Consider the following 19,582-nt stretch of genomic DNA (forward strand, 5'->3'; position numbering starts at 1 on the left):
AACGTAAATTCCGTTTTATTTTTATTTTATACAAGACTAAAGTAAGGCCTTCGTTTGAAACGCTTTTCTAAGACATTAAAAAATTACTTTAATTCCTAGGAAGTCCTTCTAAAAACGGGTTTTCAACAATTAAAACACCGTTCAATAGTGAAGTTAGATTTAGATTAACTTAAATTAAAAATGGCTAAATGGGCTGCTTTAATTAGAGGAGGGATTCAACTGGACTAAATCAATTAGAGCACAAAAGCCAAAAGATTTCAGTGAAGGAAAGTCAAAATACATTTGCAGTCAATGGGCAAAGTGCAGCATGCTATTGAAAACCATGAGAGCTGAAAATCCAGCCACACCCTCATTTTTCAAGCTTTCCGCCGTCCGGGAAAACTTCGAGCCAGCTGAATAGATAAGTTAAGGGATGGAGCCATGCTCTTTAGCTGTCTGTTAGAGCCGTGCAGCAGAACCAATTAAGAAATTAAAAGACAAATACTTCTGCATTCTCGCACTTACACACATGCACTGCGAATTAGTGCCTTTTGCAGACACAGAAAGTTTTCAACTCAACACTGGCCACAAAAGTGCAAAAGAAAAATGTTTGCAACAAATTTGGGTTTCATTTGCCAACTCCGCACTCTTTTATTTCCTGTTCTCGGTTGTTTTATTTTTCTGTGCGTAATTTTTCGGGAGTTTTCAAAAGTTTTTCGCCGGCTTTTTGTTTTCGTTTCCCCCTTTCGGCCATTCCTTATTTTCTATCCCCATTTGCGGGTTTTTTCTCCACCAGCTTATGCAAATTATTTTGAGTTGGCCAAGTGCTCCCAGACATAAGAGGTAAACTGTTTGTGGGAAGGAGTTTGGGAACTTCGGGTGGCAGGCCCAAAGTAGCTAGGTCATTTTTAAATACGCTGCCAAGGCATTTTGTTCGCAGTCTGTGTCGCTGGTAATCCCTTTGGTAATCTTGGAGTAAGTTGAGCAGATAATTTTGCTTGAAATTTTGTTGTCTACCACTGCCACTAGCTATTTCCGTACTTTCCGCATTTCTTTTGGGCATATGGCAAATGCTTTGCCAAAAGTTTTTATTGCAAATATGTTTGCGAACATGTCGCGCAATGGGCGGGGGGAGGAAAGCAATTAAGAAGAGACCGGAGTTGTCGTGGTAGAAGGTTCCATGGTTTTTGAATGGATGTGCTTTTGAGTTCTAGGAGAAAGTTTCTTACAGAAAGCAGATTAGCAGAAGTTCCAGAAATCTTTCAATCAGCAGGGACAACTATTTAGTTTGGCTGCGGCTTTAGTTTCCTTGGCTACAGTTGGCCAATAATTTAAGGAGATCGATACCGTGACAAAAGGGTAATAGTTAGTCAAGAAAATATGGTTGATCAAAGACAAAATAAGTACAAGTCACACAATTCTATAGACACATTAAGGACCTTCCATTTACAGCCAATAAACTCAGCCTACACAACTTCACTCTCAACTTTGATTTTGTACATGTATATGCATACTTGAACTACCCACAAACGATTTCTTATCTCTACATACTTTTCTACTACGTATTTACATTTTGGAAAGCAAAGTGCATCAGAACTTTTACCCCATAGTAAATTGCTCGGCTTCACTCCACTCTGCTCTGCTCTTATGTAACTTTACTTACAATTAGTTGCCTAGACAAATAAAACTCCTTCCGAAACTAAGTTTACACTCAACCAAACCCTGAAACCCTTAAACCCCCGACCCCAGACCCAAGATCCAAACATCAACCCGGCATGCCCACCCACATTGCACTCGTTTCCCAGCCACTCAGCCACTCATATCTGTACCACATTGAAGAACTGTGAATGGCAATAATGCTTCAATTACACTCAACCAGCCCACTCTAGTCTTTGATCTGCTCTGCTCTGTTCCGAACACGCTTTTACCAACTTTCTCCATGCTCTACTACTACTACATACTCCCTACTTTACTCCTATCTCGAAATATGCTCAAAACAAGATGCTCAGCCCGAGTGACAAGTAAAAACTGCCACAGATACAACATATCTGACCAGAACATATGCTATATACCGACTAATCGCACCGAGAACTTATCATAATGACACTCTCCCTACAATTGAACAACCGCAGGTGTGCCCGGCAAACGTAACGAGATCTATTACAACTGCTGCCCGGAACCCTATATAGACATCACCTTCGCCATCATCATCCGCCGCCGAACTCTGTACTATTTCTTCAACCTGATCATACCTTGTGTACTGATTGCCTCCATGGCCCTGCTCGGATTCACCCTGCCGCCGGATTCGGGTGAAAAATTATCACTGGGTAAGTTTGGCTGGGATGCCAGAGGCACACCAAACTGGAGAGGGACGAAGGCAAGCGCCACATTAATTTCAAACCACTTACGCAACGCAAATACTGGGGCATAACAAGCCGTGGGGAAGTGCCAACACACATGCAAACAGCTTGAGAGCCGCTCGAAAAGTATTTGCCAAGTACTTTTTAAATAATGACAGCCTAGTTGGCGGCGAAAGCAGCGAATTTCAAATTAGAAGCCCCTCATAATCGTGTCGATAAGAATGAGCTACAGCTCCCCAGCCAGCTGCCTCCTCGCTTGGTAACTGACTGACTAACCGACTGACATGGCACATTATCCATTATGGCCATCGTTACCCACTCCGCCAGTTTGGGCCTGCTGATGACGCCACAGTCTCAGCGATGGTGAGCAAACTATTGAACTTTTAATGCCGCCATCGGAGCTGGGAGCTGTGTAAAGTGTTCAACGAGTCGAGGAATGCTCCTTAAAGTGTGCTGCTGTCTGTCTGTCGACAGGACATGGCATTAGTGGCTCGGAAAATCAGTTGGGACTCGACCTATCCGAGGACTCGGCTCCTTGAGTACACAAAACTGAATGGCTAGCGAGGGCGACTTGGAAAGTCCATGATACTAAAAGCTTTTGGGTAGGTTGCACCTACTCAAGCAGTGTTAATGATGGGTCATGTCTTTCCAAATGATTTGGAAAACAATTAGTCAGAGAAGCAGACTTTAAGAACTGTTAGAAATGGTGAGAAATGGTTTAGCCAGGAACACAAAACTAAAAAAACGAAGCTAACACATTTTAATTAAAACTGAAACCACAATGGACTCTGAAAATGTAATGCAATACTTAATGACAACAAGTATTGCGCCACTATCTGAAACTGCCTTGATTTTCCATGCACTTACTTTACTTAATCGAAGCTTTCCATCTGATATCTAGGTGTTACCATCTTGCTCTCGCTGACCGTGTTTCTGAATATGGTTGCCGAGACAATGCCGGCTACTTCCGATGCGGTGCCATTGCTGGGTAAGATCATTTTGTTTACCAATAGTAGTCGATGGTAGAGCTTTTCGTATATGTAACCTGAATCATGTTATCGCTGTTCCTACTTATGCTTTTGAATCATTAACTTAACATTTATACCGTAATACTTTCATATACCTATCGTTTATGAATATCTATAAAGTTGCAGTTGCATACTCATTTTCTATATATCCATGCATTTCTAAAATGATTTTAAAATCCGAATAAAATCCGATGATCTTATAATATTAAAACTTTGACACACAATTAAAAACCCAAGCGAATTTGGAGAGCACAGCTAACGTCTTGAGTTATTTACTTTGGCAGCAAAGTCAAATGTTGTACACAAATATTTGGCTTTGAAGTCTAAAGGAAATATACGTGCTGGTGCAACCAAAATAAATGTTTCCAAAAAGAAGTAGCGATCGAAAAACTAATTAACCATAACTAGAGGGGCATATAATTAGATTGTATAGCCTTAACAAATTTGCGAAGAACAAATTAATAACATTGTAAACCACTATATTATATGAACCTTAAAGACCAAAAGCTGATCAAAACCTATATATAAATTAAACCACGAGTTAGTTTGAACAATGCACACATATTTGACAACGAGTTTCTTGCACGTTATAACTATTTTTAGTTTCGGTTGTCAAGGTATCAGAATTTTAAATACAGTTGGGTTGTTCCTTTTTGAGCGCATATAATCAGAAAATTCAAAAGAAACGTTAATGTCTTGTGTCTCGGCTATAAGATACCCGTAATTCAGCCAAAGAAGTCCTAGTGAAATTGATAGAGAGCATAAATCTGAAAACATTGTATTTAGTTAGATATTGACAGAAATCCAAATCTTACTTACTTGGCTACTGGGTTTGTTCTTTAGATCATTTTTTTTTACTTAGAGAAGAATAAAAAGGAGCAACCCCACTCTATAGTTAAAATCAAATTATAGTCAACCGAACTAAATTTTTTTTCCACTTTTCCATAATTTTGTTTTTCAAAATTAAGCAATATTCAAATCCGAATACTTATCTTTCAAAAAGAGCTAACAAAATTAAAATTAAAATTATATTGTTGAATTTCTCTAATTCCGTTCTTGGCGTACACTTTTTGGTGTCTAACTTCTATATTTACCTAACCTATGTCTAAAGTATACAAGCTAAAGTTAACCTCGTGTGTGTGTGAATAAAAACAGAATATAAATCTATATGTATTTTTCCTGAAAATAACATTTGCTATGCCTGTTAAAAACAGAACGATTAAGAAGCTAACAAAACGACAATTTTTTGCATTTAATGTACTAACTAAAATATTTTGTACATATTTCTTGCCTTTTTCTTTCTTTCAAACAACTGTGTACCCTCCGCAAAAATGATATGTGCACACAAAATGCGTATAAACGAAACGAAACCATACACAATGAATAAATCTGAACTTTGAAATATGCGTTACCCCAAAACGAACTAACACAACAACAACTTCCAATCCAACATAATAATAATGACAATGAAACTAACCAAAATCCACGTGCACCACTACAACAATTACAATATATTCCCACACTAAACATAATAAATATATATAATATTTGCATATATATATATATTGACAACACGCCCAACCAACCAACAGGTACATATTTCAATTGCATAATGTTTATGGTAGCTTCATCCGTTGTGTCAACGATTTTAATATTAAATTATCATCATCGAAATGCTGATACGCACGAAATGTCCGAATGGGTAAGTTGCAAATAGGTCAACCCACCAAACAACCATTCCAAACAACCACAGCAACCAAAAAACTATCTCCAACCAACCAACCAACAAAAATATCAAAATAAGAAACAACTGCAAAAGCGACCATCACTCATCATTTATAGCTTCAGCCAGTTTCCAGTGGCCTCAGAACGCCAGCTCCAGAGGAACCTCCCATATCCTGCCCCATATATCCTTATATCCTTTTTCCTGCCGACGTGGGGCGGAAGGCCCCCAAGTCCTCTGTGCTGTCGGGTTTGAGGCCACTGTCGCATAGAATTAGCATTTTTTTGTATGATTTATCACTGCAAAAGAGAAAAAGAGCCGTGCTAAGATAACTTATGTGTTAGCTAGCGAAATGTTTTTGTGTTAGCTATTTTCACATTGTTTAGTTAATTGTTGTAATTGTGTTGTGTTCCTTGATTGTAAAAACGAAGCCTAACAAATAAACATACATCTCGTAAACATAATTATAAAAAAAAAGGATTTTATGAGATACATTTTCTTTTCATTTTCAATTTGGCAACTAGCTTTAAAATATGTCCAATCAGTCACAATCAAATATTTAAAAATAAAACTATAGATTTTTCAAATTTCAATATTCAGAACTATTCTGATTATTTCACTCTTGCGATTATACAAAAGCCCAAATCAATCATTAAAAAGTCAAATTCTAAATTTAGTTAAAAAGAGAAAAGTATCCCAGAGTCGGTCAATGTATTAACTCATTCTAGTGGAAACCATAATCATTTCGAACCAAAAACGAAAAACATGTTCATGTTTTATATCATAGCTCACATTCTTTAAGAGCATTAAGCTATAAAAACATTTAAAATACTTAAAAAGCCTAAAAACGTATTTGCGAATAGTTGCACAAATAAATGTTGTTCGATATCCTTTGATTGTTATTATTGTTGATGTTGTCGTGCATTTTTGTTTCAACACACACAAAAAAAACCCTTTCGTTGTTCGGTTTTTCAATTGGTTCTTTGTTAGTTTTTGGTGCCTACTTAGAGGCCGTTATGCAAGCTGCAATTTTGTGTTGCCCCTTTGATTTTGTTAGTATGCATAACTGTATCTGCAATTTAGCCGAGAACCAAAGCCAGCCAAAAACCAAAAGAAATGTCAGTTGAGTCGAGGTTTAGCCCCATGTAACCCCGTGTAACCCTGTGTGTGTGACCCAAAAAACGTATATGAAAAGAACCCGAAAGGAACGTAATATAACGAAGCGATGGGAATGCCGAGCCGAAATGTGACGGACGGATGTACAGAGTACGAAATGAATGTTGTAACCATCCAACATGTCTAGCTACTATACGTGTCTACTATAAAATAATTTATGTAATGAAAAATATCGTAATGTTGATGTTGGGCCCATATTTTGAACTTACGTGTATGCCAGCCACATCCTCGATCCCAGCAAGCATCCAGATACCAACCGACTAACCAGCAAACCCCGCCCACTTCCTATCCCAATCCCTATCCCAATCCCCTTTTTTATCTCGTAACTTTGTCACCAGTTGCACACACGCTTTTGTATCTGCATCATTATACTCGTACTCGTACCAATGTGAATAGGTTTAACAAATATAAAAAAATAAACAACAAATAATGCAAAAAGTAACCAAAGCAGATGGCAGCGTCAAAACTGCTGTCCAATTATCCATTATGCAATATGCTGTGCTGGTGTACGAAGTTCTGTAAATGGTAATCTAGCCTCTATTTGCCTCCCCAATATCTTTTTTCCTCTAAGTACATATTTAATCCATATATCTCTGTACATAGTCTCTATGTGTGTGTGGTGCCGTGTATGTTTGAGTGTGATGTAGTTTATGATGCCTTTGGCGGCAGGCATAATTATAACTGAATAGAAAATGGTGGGGCTCTGAACATTGAAAGGTTAAATTTTACATAAATTGTAGTGAAATTAGTAATGAAATGAATAAAACCAGCGATGTCGCCTATATTAACATGCAGAAAATAGGTTACATTATGTACTTGTAGAAAACTGCACAACCTTTTTACACATTTTCTCACAAAGTAGACGTAGCTTAAATTTGTTTCAAGTAAAAATTACTTAGAGAGTAAAAGCAATAGCTACAAAAGTAAATATTTTTCTAAGCTCAATAGGTTTTCGTTTTCCATTCACCTTAGAAAGTATCTTTATTTTCCATTTAACTTGCAACACTGATATCACTGCTGAAAATATCAGACATTCCATGACAATATTTTCACAGGACAGTCAAGTGGAAAGCAATTTCAGCACATTATTGCAATGGCCTCCAAGTGCATAATGAAAAGTTTCGCTAGACGAGACCCAGAAAGGCAGGAAAAAATCAAGAATAAGGGCAGCTCAGACGAAGTCGATTGGCTTTTAAGGAGTCACTCACATGACAAGTTTTGTATGGCTTTCGCGCAAGAATGTGTGTGGTGTCTCCGCCCCTCGACACACAATTGAATTTGGAACACTTGGGGGAAAAACCAAAGCCAGCAATCGAGTGCAAGTACGGAGCAAGTTTCGGGGGGCCTGACAGTTGGCCCAGTTGTGAGTAGTGCTTACACGGCACCGAAAATTGAGCCAATTGGTTCAGGCGGGCCGGGGCCAGGTGCATTAGAAATGTGCATGCCCAAGAAGTCCTTTTTGCAGGTCCTTGCTGCCGACTGCCGACTGTCGCCTGCCACTTGAATTGGCCCCAAACACCCCGCTTGGCCCGCGCTTTTGTGTGATAACAACAAATCAATTTGCGCAAAATTTGCACAAAAGGCAGTGGCAAGTGTGGGTGGACCGCATTGATATGGATATGGGCAAAAATGCCAGTTGCTCGCTGGCAATGGTTAACTTTGCATTTGGTTTGCATGCCACGTCCTGAAGCGCATTTCCATGTAAGCTCCCCCCGCTTGTTGGCCAAAAAAAAAGAAGAGGAAAGGAACAGGGAAAAAACGTGGAAACCGCCAGCAAGGAGGAACCGACATGATGGAGGAGGCAGCCAGCCCGGCCAAAAGGACGACGGACGCAGGACGAAGGACAACGACAGTTTCAGACAAACTGCAAGCGAGCTTGTCAGCTAAGAGCGTCGGTTTTCAGCTCCTCAACTGCATTACGGATTTCGTGCCGGCGGAGATGGAGTCGGAGTATTGGAGTAGGAAGTGGTCCGTACACCGATGCCTGGGGATAAGCTGCAACGAGGGGCAGCGTAACATGTCCTGACTATCCAATCGATTTGCGTTTTTGCGACAATGGCGCTCCTTTTTGTGGCCGTATTTGAAGTCTGCTCGACTACACGTCCAGCTAACCAGTTTAGCCGCTCTCCATGCTGCCATGTTTACTCCCTGCCATTTAACCAGATGGCAATCGCTGATGAATGAGATTAGAAGGCACAACTGAGATACGCAATCGTTCTTTGTTATCGGACATATAAAGACAGGGGATTAGCAAATTGATTCTAAAGTCATGCAGCTTTAAAGTGGAATATTGAAATTTATAAACATTGAACATCTAGTGTATAATATATTTCACAGAATGATGATATTCAGTGCTAGAAGAGCTATACAGATAGATTGCATAATCTATAGATCGGTGTGAATGCCTTATGGGGGAGTTGTTTACAGCTTAGCAGCTTTGGGCCAACTACCATCATCTCAGTTGTTTGTTATTGTTGCTGTCATTATAGCTATTGCCATTGTTGTGTATGTGTGTTTCTGGCTCGTGCTATACACGTGTTTATCTGTATTTGTACATGTATCTGTATCTGTATCCGTGTTTGTGTTGTAGATCATAAATTTTGCATGCACCGTAGCTATAAATAAGCAGAGACCATGGCGAAATGCGAACACAGTCCATTTCTCGCAAACGAAACGAACACAACAACCCACATAAATATTATTATAAGTGTAATAACAAATCATCCTGCAAACTGACAAACACCAAACAACGAACACCCACATGTTGCTCCTCATTTCTCCGGGCAGCAACTTGAAAACAGTGTTGCTTTAGTTGTAATCAAAATCAAATATAAATCATACTTGTGGTCATCTGTCTGGGTGTGAGTGCCGGTTTCATGCAAAATACCCATAAATCGTGGAAAGCCCGCCTGAGTTTTCCACACATTTTTCGGTCCCACTCCAAAATAACACTTTTCCAGACCCACAAACACTCACACACTCATATGCGCACACCCAGGCAGGGAGGCTATCATCATCCACAGACACGAACTTTTCGCACACGCAATTGGAGCATAAATACATCAAATTTGATTTTTGATCGGATTATTCCCGGGCCCGTCCCACTAAACGTTTCCATTTCGCCACCTGCCGCTTAGATACGCATCGTGTTTTTGTGCTGGCTGCCATGGATACTGCGAATGAGTCGCCCAGGACGACCGCTGATCCTGGAGTTCCCGACCACGCCCTGTTCGGACACATCCTCCGAGCGGAAGCACCAGATACTCTCCGACGTTGAGCTGAAAGAGCGGTACTTAATCTAGTTATTGGTGTTACTACTGCAGATTACATTATATATACATAGATTGTGTGTTCAAACTAATCTTGCTAACATAGCAACTTAATATATTTAGCACTAACCATTTGAAAATATCGATATGATGATCCAAATAAATTACTTATTAGATATACAAATCCTTCCTGATTTCATAAAATATGAATGCATACCTAAAACTAAAGTATGTAATCATCAACCTATCGATTTTTCAATAACTCACACTTTTTGAGTGTCGCAGTTCCTGCTGCCGCTTTCTTCGAGTGTAAAGCGAGAGCAGGAACAGTACTTATCACCCATACTGCATTAGATGTTCCTACTGAGGGTACTAAAGCTGTCTTTATTCCCCGTAATGAAGCTCGTCGAAATCGCTGCTGGCCAACGTACTAGACATCGATGATGACTTCCGGCACAATTGTCGCCCCATGACGCCCGGCGGAACACTGCCACACAACCCGGCTTTCTATCGCACGGTTTATGGGTAACGAGTCACATTTGGGATTGGGTCAAGTGAATCCAGCCACTCACGTGCCAAAACTTCTCTCTTTCTTCTCGTTTTCGGCCGGGTCCAAATGAACGATGAAACCAAAAACAGACAAGGCGACGATGGCAGCATTGGGCCAATTGGCAGCACCAGAATGCCTGATGCGGTCACCCATCATACGTGCATCAAATCATCAACTGAATATGAATTAGGTTTAATCTTAAAGGAAATCCGCTTTATAACTGATCAGGTAAGCCGGCGACTGCTGCAGATCCGCAGATTTGCGCAGATCATTCATTTGTACTAACCACAGTTTTAGCTCTTGAATTGCATTCCGAATACCATAGTATTACTTTGCATGCGCAGCCTAGTTTTAGAACTCAAGAAAAAATGACTTGAACCAAGTTTAACTCTTCGCTTCATCTCTTTCTCTCCAACCCAACCCACTATTTCCTGTGATAACTGACATAATCAATCTAATCAAACATCAAACAGCTACGTAAAGATGACGAGTGCAATGACATTGCCAATGATTGGAAATTTGCAGCTATGGTCGTTGACAGACTGTGCCTTATCATATTCACAATGTTCACAATATTAGCCACAATAGCTGTACTACTATCAGCACCACATATTATTGTCTCGTAGCCATATGGGCGAGGTGGTTATTGTTATTGGTTTTATTATAAAATCAATTTGTTAATTATTAAATTAATAACGAAACTTTTTAAGTAAATTAAAACTAAAAAGACACTAAAAAAGCACAAAAAAATAGGAAAAGACATGATAAAAACCATCAACTAAATAATACATCCAAAAAAAAAAAACCAAAAAAAAAACAATTAAAAATCGTCTCTGAAAACACAATAATTTAATTATAAACTTCTCGTTTAAAAGTCTTTCATTCAAATCAAACAGACACTAAACAAATAAGAGACTAAACCAACATCATATACTAAAACGTTAAAAATTAACTAATTCCAATTTTCCTAATTCTATACAAAAATCTATATAATGGTAAACCAAAGAAATCCCCCCACTTCCCGCAAGCCCCCACAAGCCAGTATCTAGATTTCTTCCATTGAATATATATATACATACTATATATGTTTGAACAGCAAGCAAAACGGGTATATTTTCTTTTTAGATTTTATATGTTCTATTTTATAGGATAAGCGAAAATAGTCACATGCGTTTTCGAAACTTTTTTTTTGACAGACTTCAATGGAAAGTGCAGTTTTTCAAAGCAGAACAAAAGCCTCCCCCAAATCTTTTAGGAAAACTTCAATTTGTGAGCTTTATACTCGTAGTAGGAAACGTAGGTGGGAAATTTGCGACTCGTTTACGATATTAAAACCCAACGTATTGAGATCTACAGACGGACAACCAAATTTGTATCTTCTTCTTCAGCATTGAAGTCAGTCCAGAGATTTGTTCCGAGCAACTTTTTGCTAACAATTAGTACCTAGGCCAACTAAGTGATTACGCCACATTCCCCCCTCTAAACGAAACTGCATTTCCGAAACAGAACCAATTAACCCTACATATCCAATACTGTGTATCTAGTGCCCCCTTTCCCGTCTTTATTTAAACTGAATGTCTAAACCAATCGAAAAATAAATCGAAAACCAAATCCCTAAGCGTAAAAACCAAACCCCGTAAACCCTACCAAAACCAATAGAATAACCAATCTGAATTGGAATTAAGAAAATTTACTGGAATATAAAAGAAAATGAAAAATCAAAAAGATGCGAATGAAATGGGCGAACATGAGAGTAATTGACGAGCGGCACAGCAGGTGAAGATGAGCCCAGAATGGCGCTCAGTAAATGAAATGCATCCGACGGATTGCATTTCATGTTGACTGGCGCTGCACAGGAAATGAATTTATAAATTAAATGGTTGCGAGCAATAATATCTGCGTGTTGATGAATTGCATGATTTTTGGTGATGCAAACGATGATCGATCGAACTATTGTGCGAGGTCCACGACAAAAGGGCAAGAGTTCGCTCCTTCAGCGCATTGAGAACAGCGAACCTCTATACAATCTAACTTTCTGTATTGATCTCACGCATTTTCATTTTCATTTACACTTTCGTTTGAACTTTCACTCTTCTGTTTTTAACAAATACTCAAAGTTGAGGCACCAGAAAGCAATTCAACACACAAACCGAACATAACTTGATAGCAAATCAGAGGCCAGGCAGACCAACAAGTAGCGCATTCGAGATATACCAATAACAATGAACATCACAGATCCCAGAACACGTAACATGCCGGTGCATGGGTAATTATGTGCTTGCTCTGGTGTTGAGCGCACAAAACATACTGATCCCAGACCACAACAACCAAAACATATAAACCAAGGAGCTTTATACAGATATATGTATGATATATATATGACGGAGTTAGCGTGAGGGTCCATCTGACCCCACTTTTCATATATTTGTACCACACACGAATCCACACAGGACACACACTCGGTTGTTCGATGGCCAGCTTATGCCAATTTGTATGTTTCTGTCCGCCAACTAGCCAAGCACACAATTTCAAGATGACAAGACAAGGAATACAAGAAACAAAATCTTAAAAATTACCAAGGTCTGGCGGATCTCTCGGGAAGTGCGTAGGATCGGCTGGGGAAGGTCCTGGCACGACGATCCCTGTGCACTCTGCGCATTTCCGGAGCGAAAGGATCCCATGACCCAGAATAGAAAAAAAGCAAAGCTGCGTTGGTCGAAAATTCACACTGACTTTTCTTTCCACACAAAAGCGAAGAAAACGTTCGAAATGAAATTAGCTTTTTAATTTTTAAGTTACAGTTATTCTGCTTCTAATTGTAAATCTTGTGCAATGTAAACAATCAGAATTTTTCTTTGAATATAAACAATACGAACACACCGAAACCAAGAGCAAACAAACGCGTATGGGTCACAGTGAAGATGCAAAATGAAAACATATAAGATTTCAAAAATAAATAATGGAAATATGATTAGCAACTAAACTATGTCATTCAATTTAGACTAGGCTACACACAAAACCATAAATTGTTAAGACTCTATCCAAGGAGCTAAGAAACGCGAACTCAACAAAACATACTAGAAATAGATTTACAAGCAACAATAAGTATAATTCGAATATCGAACAGAACGAAGAAATAGTTAAGCAAATATGAATATCGAGCAAATTGGTTTTTATGCGATTCGGTTAGAAGAAACTTTTCAAACATCACTTTGTATGCAGATTTTGTATGCCCAACTATACAGATTTCTGATTCACTCTTTTTTGCTTGATTTAACTTTCAATGATTGATCGAAATTTACAGATAAGGTTTAGCTTTTGATAAAACAGATTGCAAATGTAAAATAATATGAGAACTTGGTATATTTTGATGAAAGGTGAAATTATTTGTACATTTTGTTGTATGCCCACAGGAGTAGCTGGAAAACCAATGGATGCGAACGGTTGAAATTTGTGGGGACTTTCTTAATGTTTTTGATAAACATGTATTTTATTTTGTATGCTTTTCCAATGCGAGTGTCAGTGAGAACGATTAACGATAGATTTCAATCCTAACGCTTAAGAGTATTAAAGAAATAATAATAGAGAACATAGCAAACAAGCTGCCAGCATGAAAAATAAAAACAATAACTAATTTTAAATCTTTTATACATTTCCATCAAATGTGCTTATTTAAACACAAGAGAAAGCAAACCAAAATGCCCAACTGAAATATCTGATGGCCGTTTTCAAATAGCAATCAATAACTGGATTATGTTCAACATCCAATTAGCTGAAGTTGAACAAAAGTTTTCATATAAGCAATTTTTAAAGAAAAACGTCACCCCAGTAAATAAATACATAGGAAATAGTAAGGCTATCTGGGCTGACTGACTAATCGTCAAAATTAGTCGAGGCCATCGAATGGAGCAGAATGTCGGAGATTAAACTAATAAAGTTCTAGAGCATAATGAGGACAGTTTGGAAAATAGTTCATGATCAACCATTAATACACAGTTTATACATATATGTGTATATTTACATGGATATATATGTGCATACGTATATACTTCTTTTTACACAGACAAACCAGTATATATATAAATATATATAGTATACTATGTAATAAATTATAAAAGAAAATATTTGAAACAAATGAAACTTTTTCCTACAACTAGTTGCATTTAAAAGAATTTTAAAAAATATACATAAAAGGTATATATTTCTTAAAAAACGTAAAAAGCAAAAACCAAACTCCTTTCTCTATTAAAAATAAAAATGAAAAACACACAAAACTTTAAATTAATATTTAATTAGTCATTTAAAAAGGGTTTAATAAAAACCAAATCAAGCGGGATGAAATCGTAACCTAGTAAATATTTAAATTAAATTAATTTTAAAAAGTGAAAAGAAACAAAGAACACAGAAAACAAAAGAAAAGCGCTGATTTTTTATGTCGTTATTAGTATTTAAATTTAAATAATTGCGTATAAAGAAACATACAGAATTAACTAAAGAACACAAGATATATGACATAAAAAATTAGAAGAAAATTTAAATTGGTCATTTTGACCTAAATAGTAAATTATAGAAGGAAAATAAAATAAAAGTTGAAAGGAAACAATGACGAAACAGAAGGCAAAACCGAGTAAAGCGATTGTAAAATTTTAATTATTATTCAATAATAAAAATTCAAAAGAAAAGATTTGACAGAAATACCAAAAACAAATTAGGTTTTATTCCCAAGAAAACCAAACATCTATGGACCAAGGACGAGGACTCTAAGGACGAACTTGAAGCTGCATCCTGAGGTCGGAAAGGTAAATTGTGTTTTGCTCTAGAAAAAGCTGCGAGTTAGGCTTAAGGTACTCCAATCGAAACACCTTCACGCATATGTTACAAAAATGTAAATATACTGTATCGATGTTCATAAAAACCTAATCATATTGTCATAAACTCATTGCAAGACAACACCATACACTGTAAAAATCAATGCTTAGATTACGTAGCAAATTACGCTGTGACAAATGGACAAGCAAACGTTATATACTGAAAACAAGAAACCAAATCGTTTGCATTTATATTCAAAGTGGTAAAATTTCAAAACTATTTCCCAAAAATAGAGTTTTTGGCGAATTTTACTAAAGGAAAATTCTGATCCCCGCGCAGTTTGTCAACAACCAGCTGAAATCTAAATTAAAATCCAGTTCCTTCTTTACGATATTCCCATAACAGAAACAATTATATAACCAATAACTATATCCAGCTAGTCAAACAACTGATTTCAAATAAAAAACAGCTGGAGGAATGCTGCGTGTATGTATAACCAGTTGATTTCATTTTTCCCCTGTGGAAAGTAAAATTGTAAGAATTTGCCCCATTTTTATCCCAATATTTTGGCATGTTTTCTTTACGACCTTCTTCCATTTATTTCCAACGTCCAATCAATAGCCTAATTTCTGAATTCGATCCAAACTAGATTAAACTTTCAGTCACATCTACTCCTACTTCTGCACTTTTTGTATACATTTGCTTATGCATGATATTGTTATAAAATTATATATTATTCCCGACTAAAACGATTCCTTTATGTCTAATCCATTCGTAACTGCTAACATTCTTGGGAGATTTTCGAGGTGAGTTTTCTAAATCAATCTACGGTGGATATATTTAATAATTAATCTCTCATTACAGGATTCTAATCTATCTGGGCAGAGTGAAACATCATCATGCATTGAAGTATTTAACAAATGATATTGCTGACACTACAAATATTGTATTTCTTTTTTGAGAAAAATAAATTTTATAATGTTTAATAAACTGTTTTCAATCTGTGGGTTTCCAGCGACAAATTAATGAATCCGTTTGTCAATAACAACTGCAAGAAATGTGCAATCCAACCAACTTTTAATGCCAAGAAGATAATAAGGATGGATTTAATGATTAAAATTAAAACAACTATTTAATCAGTTAGATTAGCAGAAGATGTACACAATTTTTTTGAATCGCGCGCCAAACTTGGCCATGCGGCATAGGGATGCCATCCGTGTGAAATACAGACAACAGTCAGCGTTGCCAGACGACATGTATTATACGCTGGTTATACCTGTTTTCTACACGAGCATTGTTCAGCCGCTAGGTGGCGCGCAGTCAAACCACTGATTAGTTCCCAATTCAGCCACTAGAAGTTAAAGTCGCCTGTGTATTTTCGTGCTAGCCAACACTGATACCAGTGCTATAGAGTAGCATGGGGAATGGAACGAGAATTCAAATTTGAATTTAAATTTCAGTCGGTAACTGAGAATTTCTGCTTTCGTAGTGTTATTGTTCTAGCGTTATTGTTTTTAACTTTGTTGTTGTTTCTACGGCTTTTTGATCTCGACACGTAACCAGGTTATAATAAGTGACCTAAAATGCACCATATAGGTGATTGTATTACTTTTCTGCTTCATTTGGTCTGCCTTTGCCAATCAAACAAATTCGCAATTGGATAAACAAACATATGGTGGTTTCGCACACACCAACATACATTCGCGATTTCGAAAGCCCTCTCAACCGACAATCACTAAGGGCAGCAACAAGCTCCTTTGTGGTCGCCGCTGCTATTGCAAAAAAGTGCAGTGCAAACACAAATACCCACGCCCCCGACCAAAGGCGCCCTGACCCCTCTTATCATAATGATAAGGGATGCGGACAATCCACCCGTGTGCCTATGCCTATGCCCGTGGCAACCTCTTGCCACCCTTGCACAGATTTTGCAATTTTTTCGCAACTTCACACGTTTTTGTGCGTGAAAAAAGAGAGTTAAAATGGAAAATTATTTTTTCTTGTATTTACAAGTTTAACAAAACGATTTAAGGCTGTACATAGCGGGGATATAAGTGCATATATAGGTGGCACGCACTTAGTAGTTGTTGTAAATAGAGAGCGGGTGCCACCTATATACCCGCACACAATTCCGCTCGGCGGCAACAACAATGCGCTTTTGTTGTACATTAAAATCGCCGCCTATCTCCCCACCCCGCCTACATGAGTGCGTGTGTGTGTGCGTATCGTGTAAAGTATATAATTAACGGCAATGCACATACGAGTATGTGCTAGTGTGCGTACAGCGATTCGCGTACATAGGACATCCCCTTGCACTCCACACTTACCTCATTACATGCGAAGAATACATAAAGTAAATGTCAAAAGCGACACACAGATACTCGCGCACGCACACACACGCACTGTGTCGCGATGTTGCCGATGCCCTTCTTGTTGTTAATGTTGTTCCCACTGCTCTTGGTGTTGCTGTTGTTGTTGTTGTTGCTGCTGCTGATTGAGTTTGAGTTGATGATGAGTGGAAGTTGCGACCCCTGACCTCCGACCCCCGATTGGCCACCCCTGCATCAGCCCACCCACCCAAGCATTCAATACGGCGGCCTACCTCAATTTTAGCACACACACACAGGCAAAGGAACTCCGCCGCTTAGTCCGAAGTCCACTGAGCGAATATGTGGATCCTTGAAGGATCTGATAATTATATTGTCTAGCCTGCTAACTCTTCACTTTACGATGTTAAAATAGCTCCGATTCTGTTTCAGATTGTTCAGATTGAATCTGAAAAAGGTTAAGAACTATGCCTTTAACTGTATTGATAAATTGGTAAACTCTATTATAATGCACAACATGAACTAAGACACAGTAAAGTTTCTGAATTGTGGGAATCTAGATCATAAAAATATTAGATAACCGATGGAATAAACATTGTTATGCCACTTTTTTTTTATTAAGATATTATAATATTCTATTAAAGGCATTATATACCTATAAAAAAAACCAATAAAAAGCAATAAAAATAAAACTAAGATGTAACATAATTGCATTTAACTCAGTTCAATCTGATACTCTTCTTACATTTCTTGTTTGCTTTTGATCTTAGCCTCAACGTCTTTCGTCACCTGACCACCTTATTATTATTATTAACTATGAGCTTCTGTTTTCAATGAACACCGAAGTCATTTTGCGTAATTGCTGCGTTTTCGCCCAGTGTATGCTTATGTGTCCTGGAGGGTGTGGGTGCTGACGCTGTCCGGTTCTTTTGTGACTTGGTGTGCATCTTGGCACAGTCTCCGCTACTCGGGCCTCCCAGCCCCATTATGACCCCACTGCCCACTGGCGACCGCCCACAGCCCACATCCCCCACTGCCTTCTTGGCCATCGGACTTGCACAATAAGCACAAATTACGAGTACGCATTTCGGTCAGAAGGGGTAGGACGAGGGGCTTGGGCAGTTGCTTAGGAGTTTAAGGGGCTGCTCGTGGGGGTCAACGGCGCCGTTGTCGTTGGGTCTTCTTGGGTGTCGTTTCTTATGGCAGAATTTATGTGCAATTTTAATTTATGCATTTGCCGTCACATTCTGGACAGTGTGTGCTGAATTTAACGAGGTTCAAGAAGAGTGCTGTCCATTGGGAGACGAGGGGGCAGTTGGGATCCTTGGGGCAAAGGGGCACATGTCCTGCGACTTGCACTTGAATGCGAATATTTAGAGGAGCTCCCAAGATTTGCTTGTGAAATTGCGCATGCAGAAAGAAAACGAAGCTGGCTCCCTTTCGTTTAACAAATCATTTATTTCACAATCCTTTGTCGCCTTGTAATTTATTAACAGTGCAGATATGCTTAGTTTGGCAGATATTATGAATACGACGTCTTTAAGATGCAGCAGGGCATAATTAATCAGCGGCAGACCTGTGGGAAATACTTTAAGCTATCTATTATTGCTACTAATATTTGATATTTTCAGATCAAAAGCTTGATAGCCAAAAAGAGCCAGTATGAGTGTGTGAATAGTGCAATCATAATGATATTTTCGGGCATAACTACCAAAAATCGGATGTAATCGGTTTTTGCAAGCATTTCATTTAATGCACACCCACACGCACCTAAGCACCTACACACACGCACTCGGATTCTTATGTAGTGCAACGCACTTTGTGGTACATAGAAAACTGTACCCGGCACATGGCACATCCTAATTATATACAGGATGCCCGAAGAAGAAACTTATGTGTGCCTTATGGCTGGGCCAGTGGTGCGGCGAAAAACCAAATGAAAACGCACCACCCAACCGCCCAGAAAGCACACACACACACACACACTTGAGTGTGAAATGCAACGTCTAAGCATATGCAGTATATTTTCACAAAATGCAAAGGCGTTGCAACAGGGTGGGGGGTGGAGGGGCAGGCTTAAGATTTTCTTGGAGTGGACAGTGCGAGTTGCAAGACAAACATAATGAAACATTTTTGGACAAGATGCAGCCACCGATACATGTGCATGTGCAAGCATATATGTATACGAAAATGTCTAGAGATGCAGCTGCATTTTGCACTTGTGCGCTCGTGTGTGTTTGTGCTGGGTTTACTTTACTCATTTGCAATGTTTTTGGTAAAATGTAAAATTGAATTATTTAAAATTTAATAGAAAATCTTTGACTTGCTCAAAAACACACATACACACACAGCCAAACGCACGGA

At 38.4% G+C, this 19,582-nt stretch overlaps 1 protein-coding gene across 3 annotated transcripts in view; it reads left to right on the forward strand.

Annotated features, from left to right (window-relative positions):
• Positions 1–15,880, forward strand: part of LOC6732305 (neuronal acetylcholine receptor subunit alpha-7) — a 53,956-nt gene extending 38,076 nt beyond the window's left edge. For all 3 annotated transcript variants that reach the window (XM_039292057.2, XM_039294270.2, XM_039296454.2), the window contains exons 8-15: positions 2,112–2,306; positions 3,241–3,327; positions 4,960–5,069; positions 9,404–9,555; positions 9,938–10,060; positions 10,175–10,313; positions 10,559–15,700; positions 15,759–15,880. In XM_039292057.2, the coding sequence (XP_039147991.1) occupies positions 2,112–2,306; positions 3,241–3,327; positions 4,960–5,069; positions 9,404–9,555; positions 9,938–10,060; positions 10,175–10,313; positions 10,559–10,711 (959 nt within the window). In that variant the 3' untranslated portion in view covers positions 10,712–15,700; positions 15,759–15,880. The remainder of the gene's footprint in view (positions 1–2,111; positions 2,307–3,240; positions 3,328–4,959; positions 5,070–9,403; positions 9,556–9,937; positions 10,061–10,174; positions 10,314–10,558; positions 15,701–15,758) is intronic.
• The last annotated feature ends 3,702 nt before the right edge of the window (positions 15,881–19,582 follow it).

Source organism: Drosophila simulans, chromosome 2L, assembly GCF_016746395.2.
Source record: "Drosophila simulans strain w501 chromosome 2L, Prin_Dsim_3.1, whole genome shotgun sequence".
Classification (NCBI taxonomy): domain Eukaryota; kingdom Metazoa; phylum Arthropoda; class Insecta; order Diptera; family Drosophilidae; genus Drosophila; species Drosophila simulans.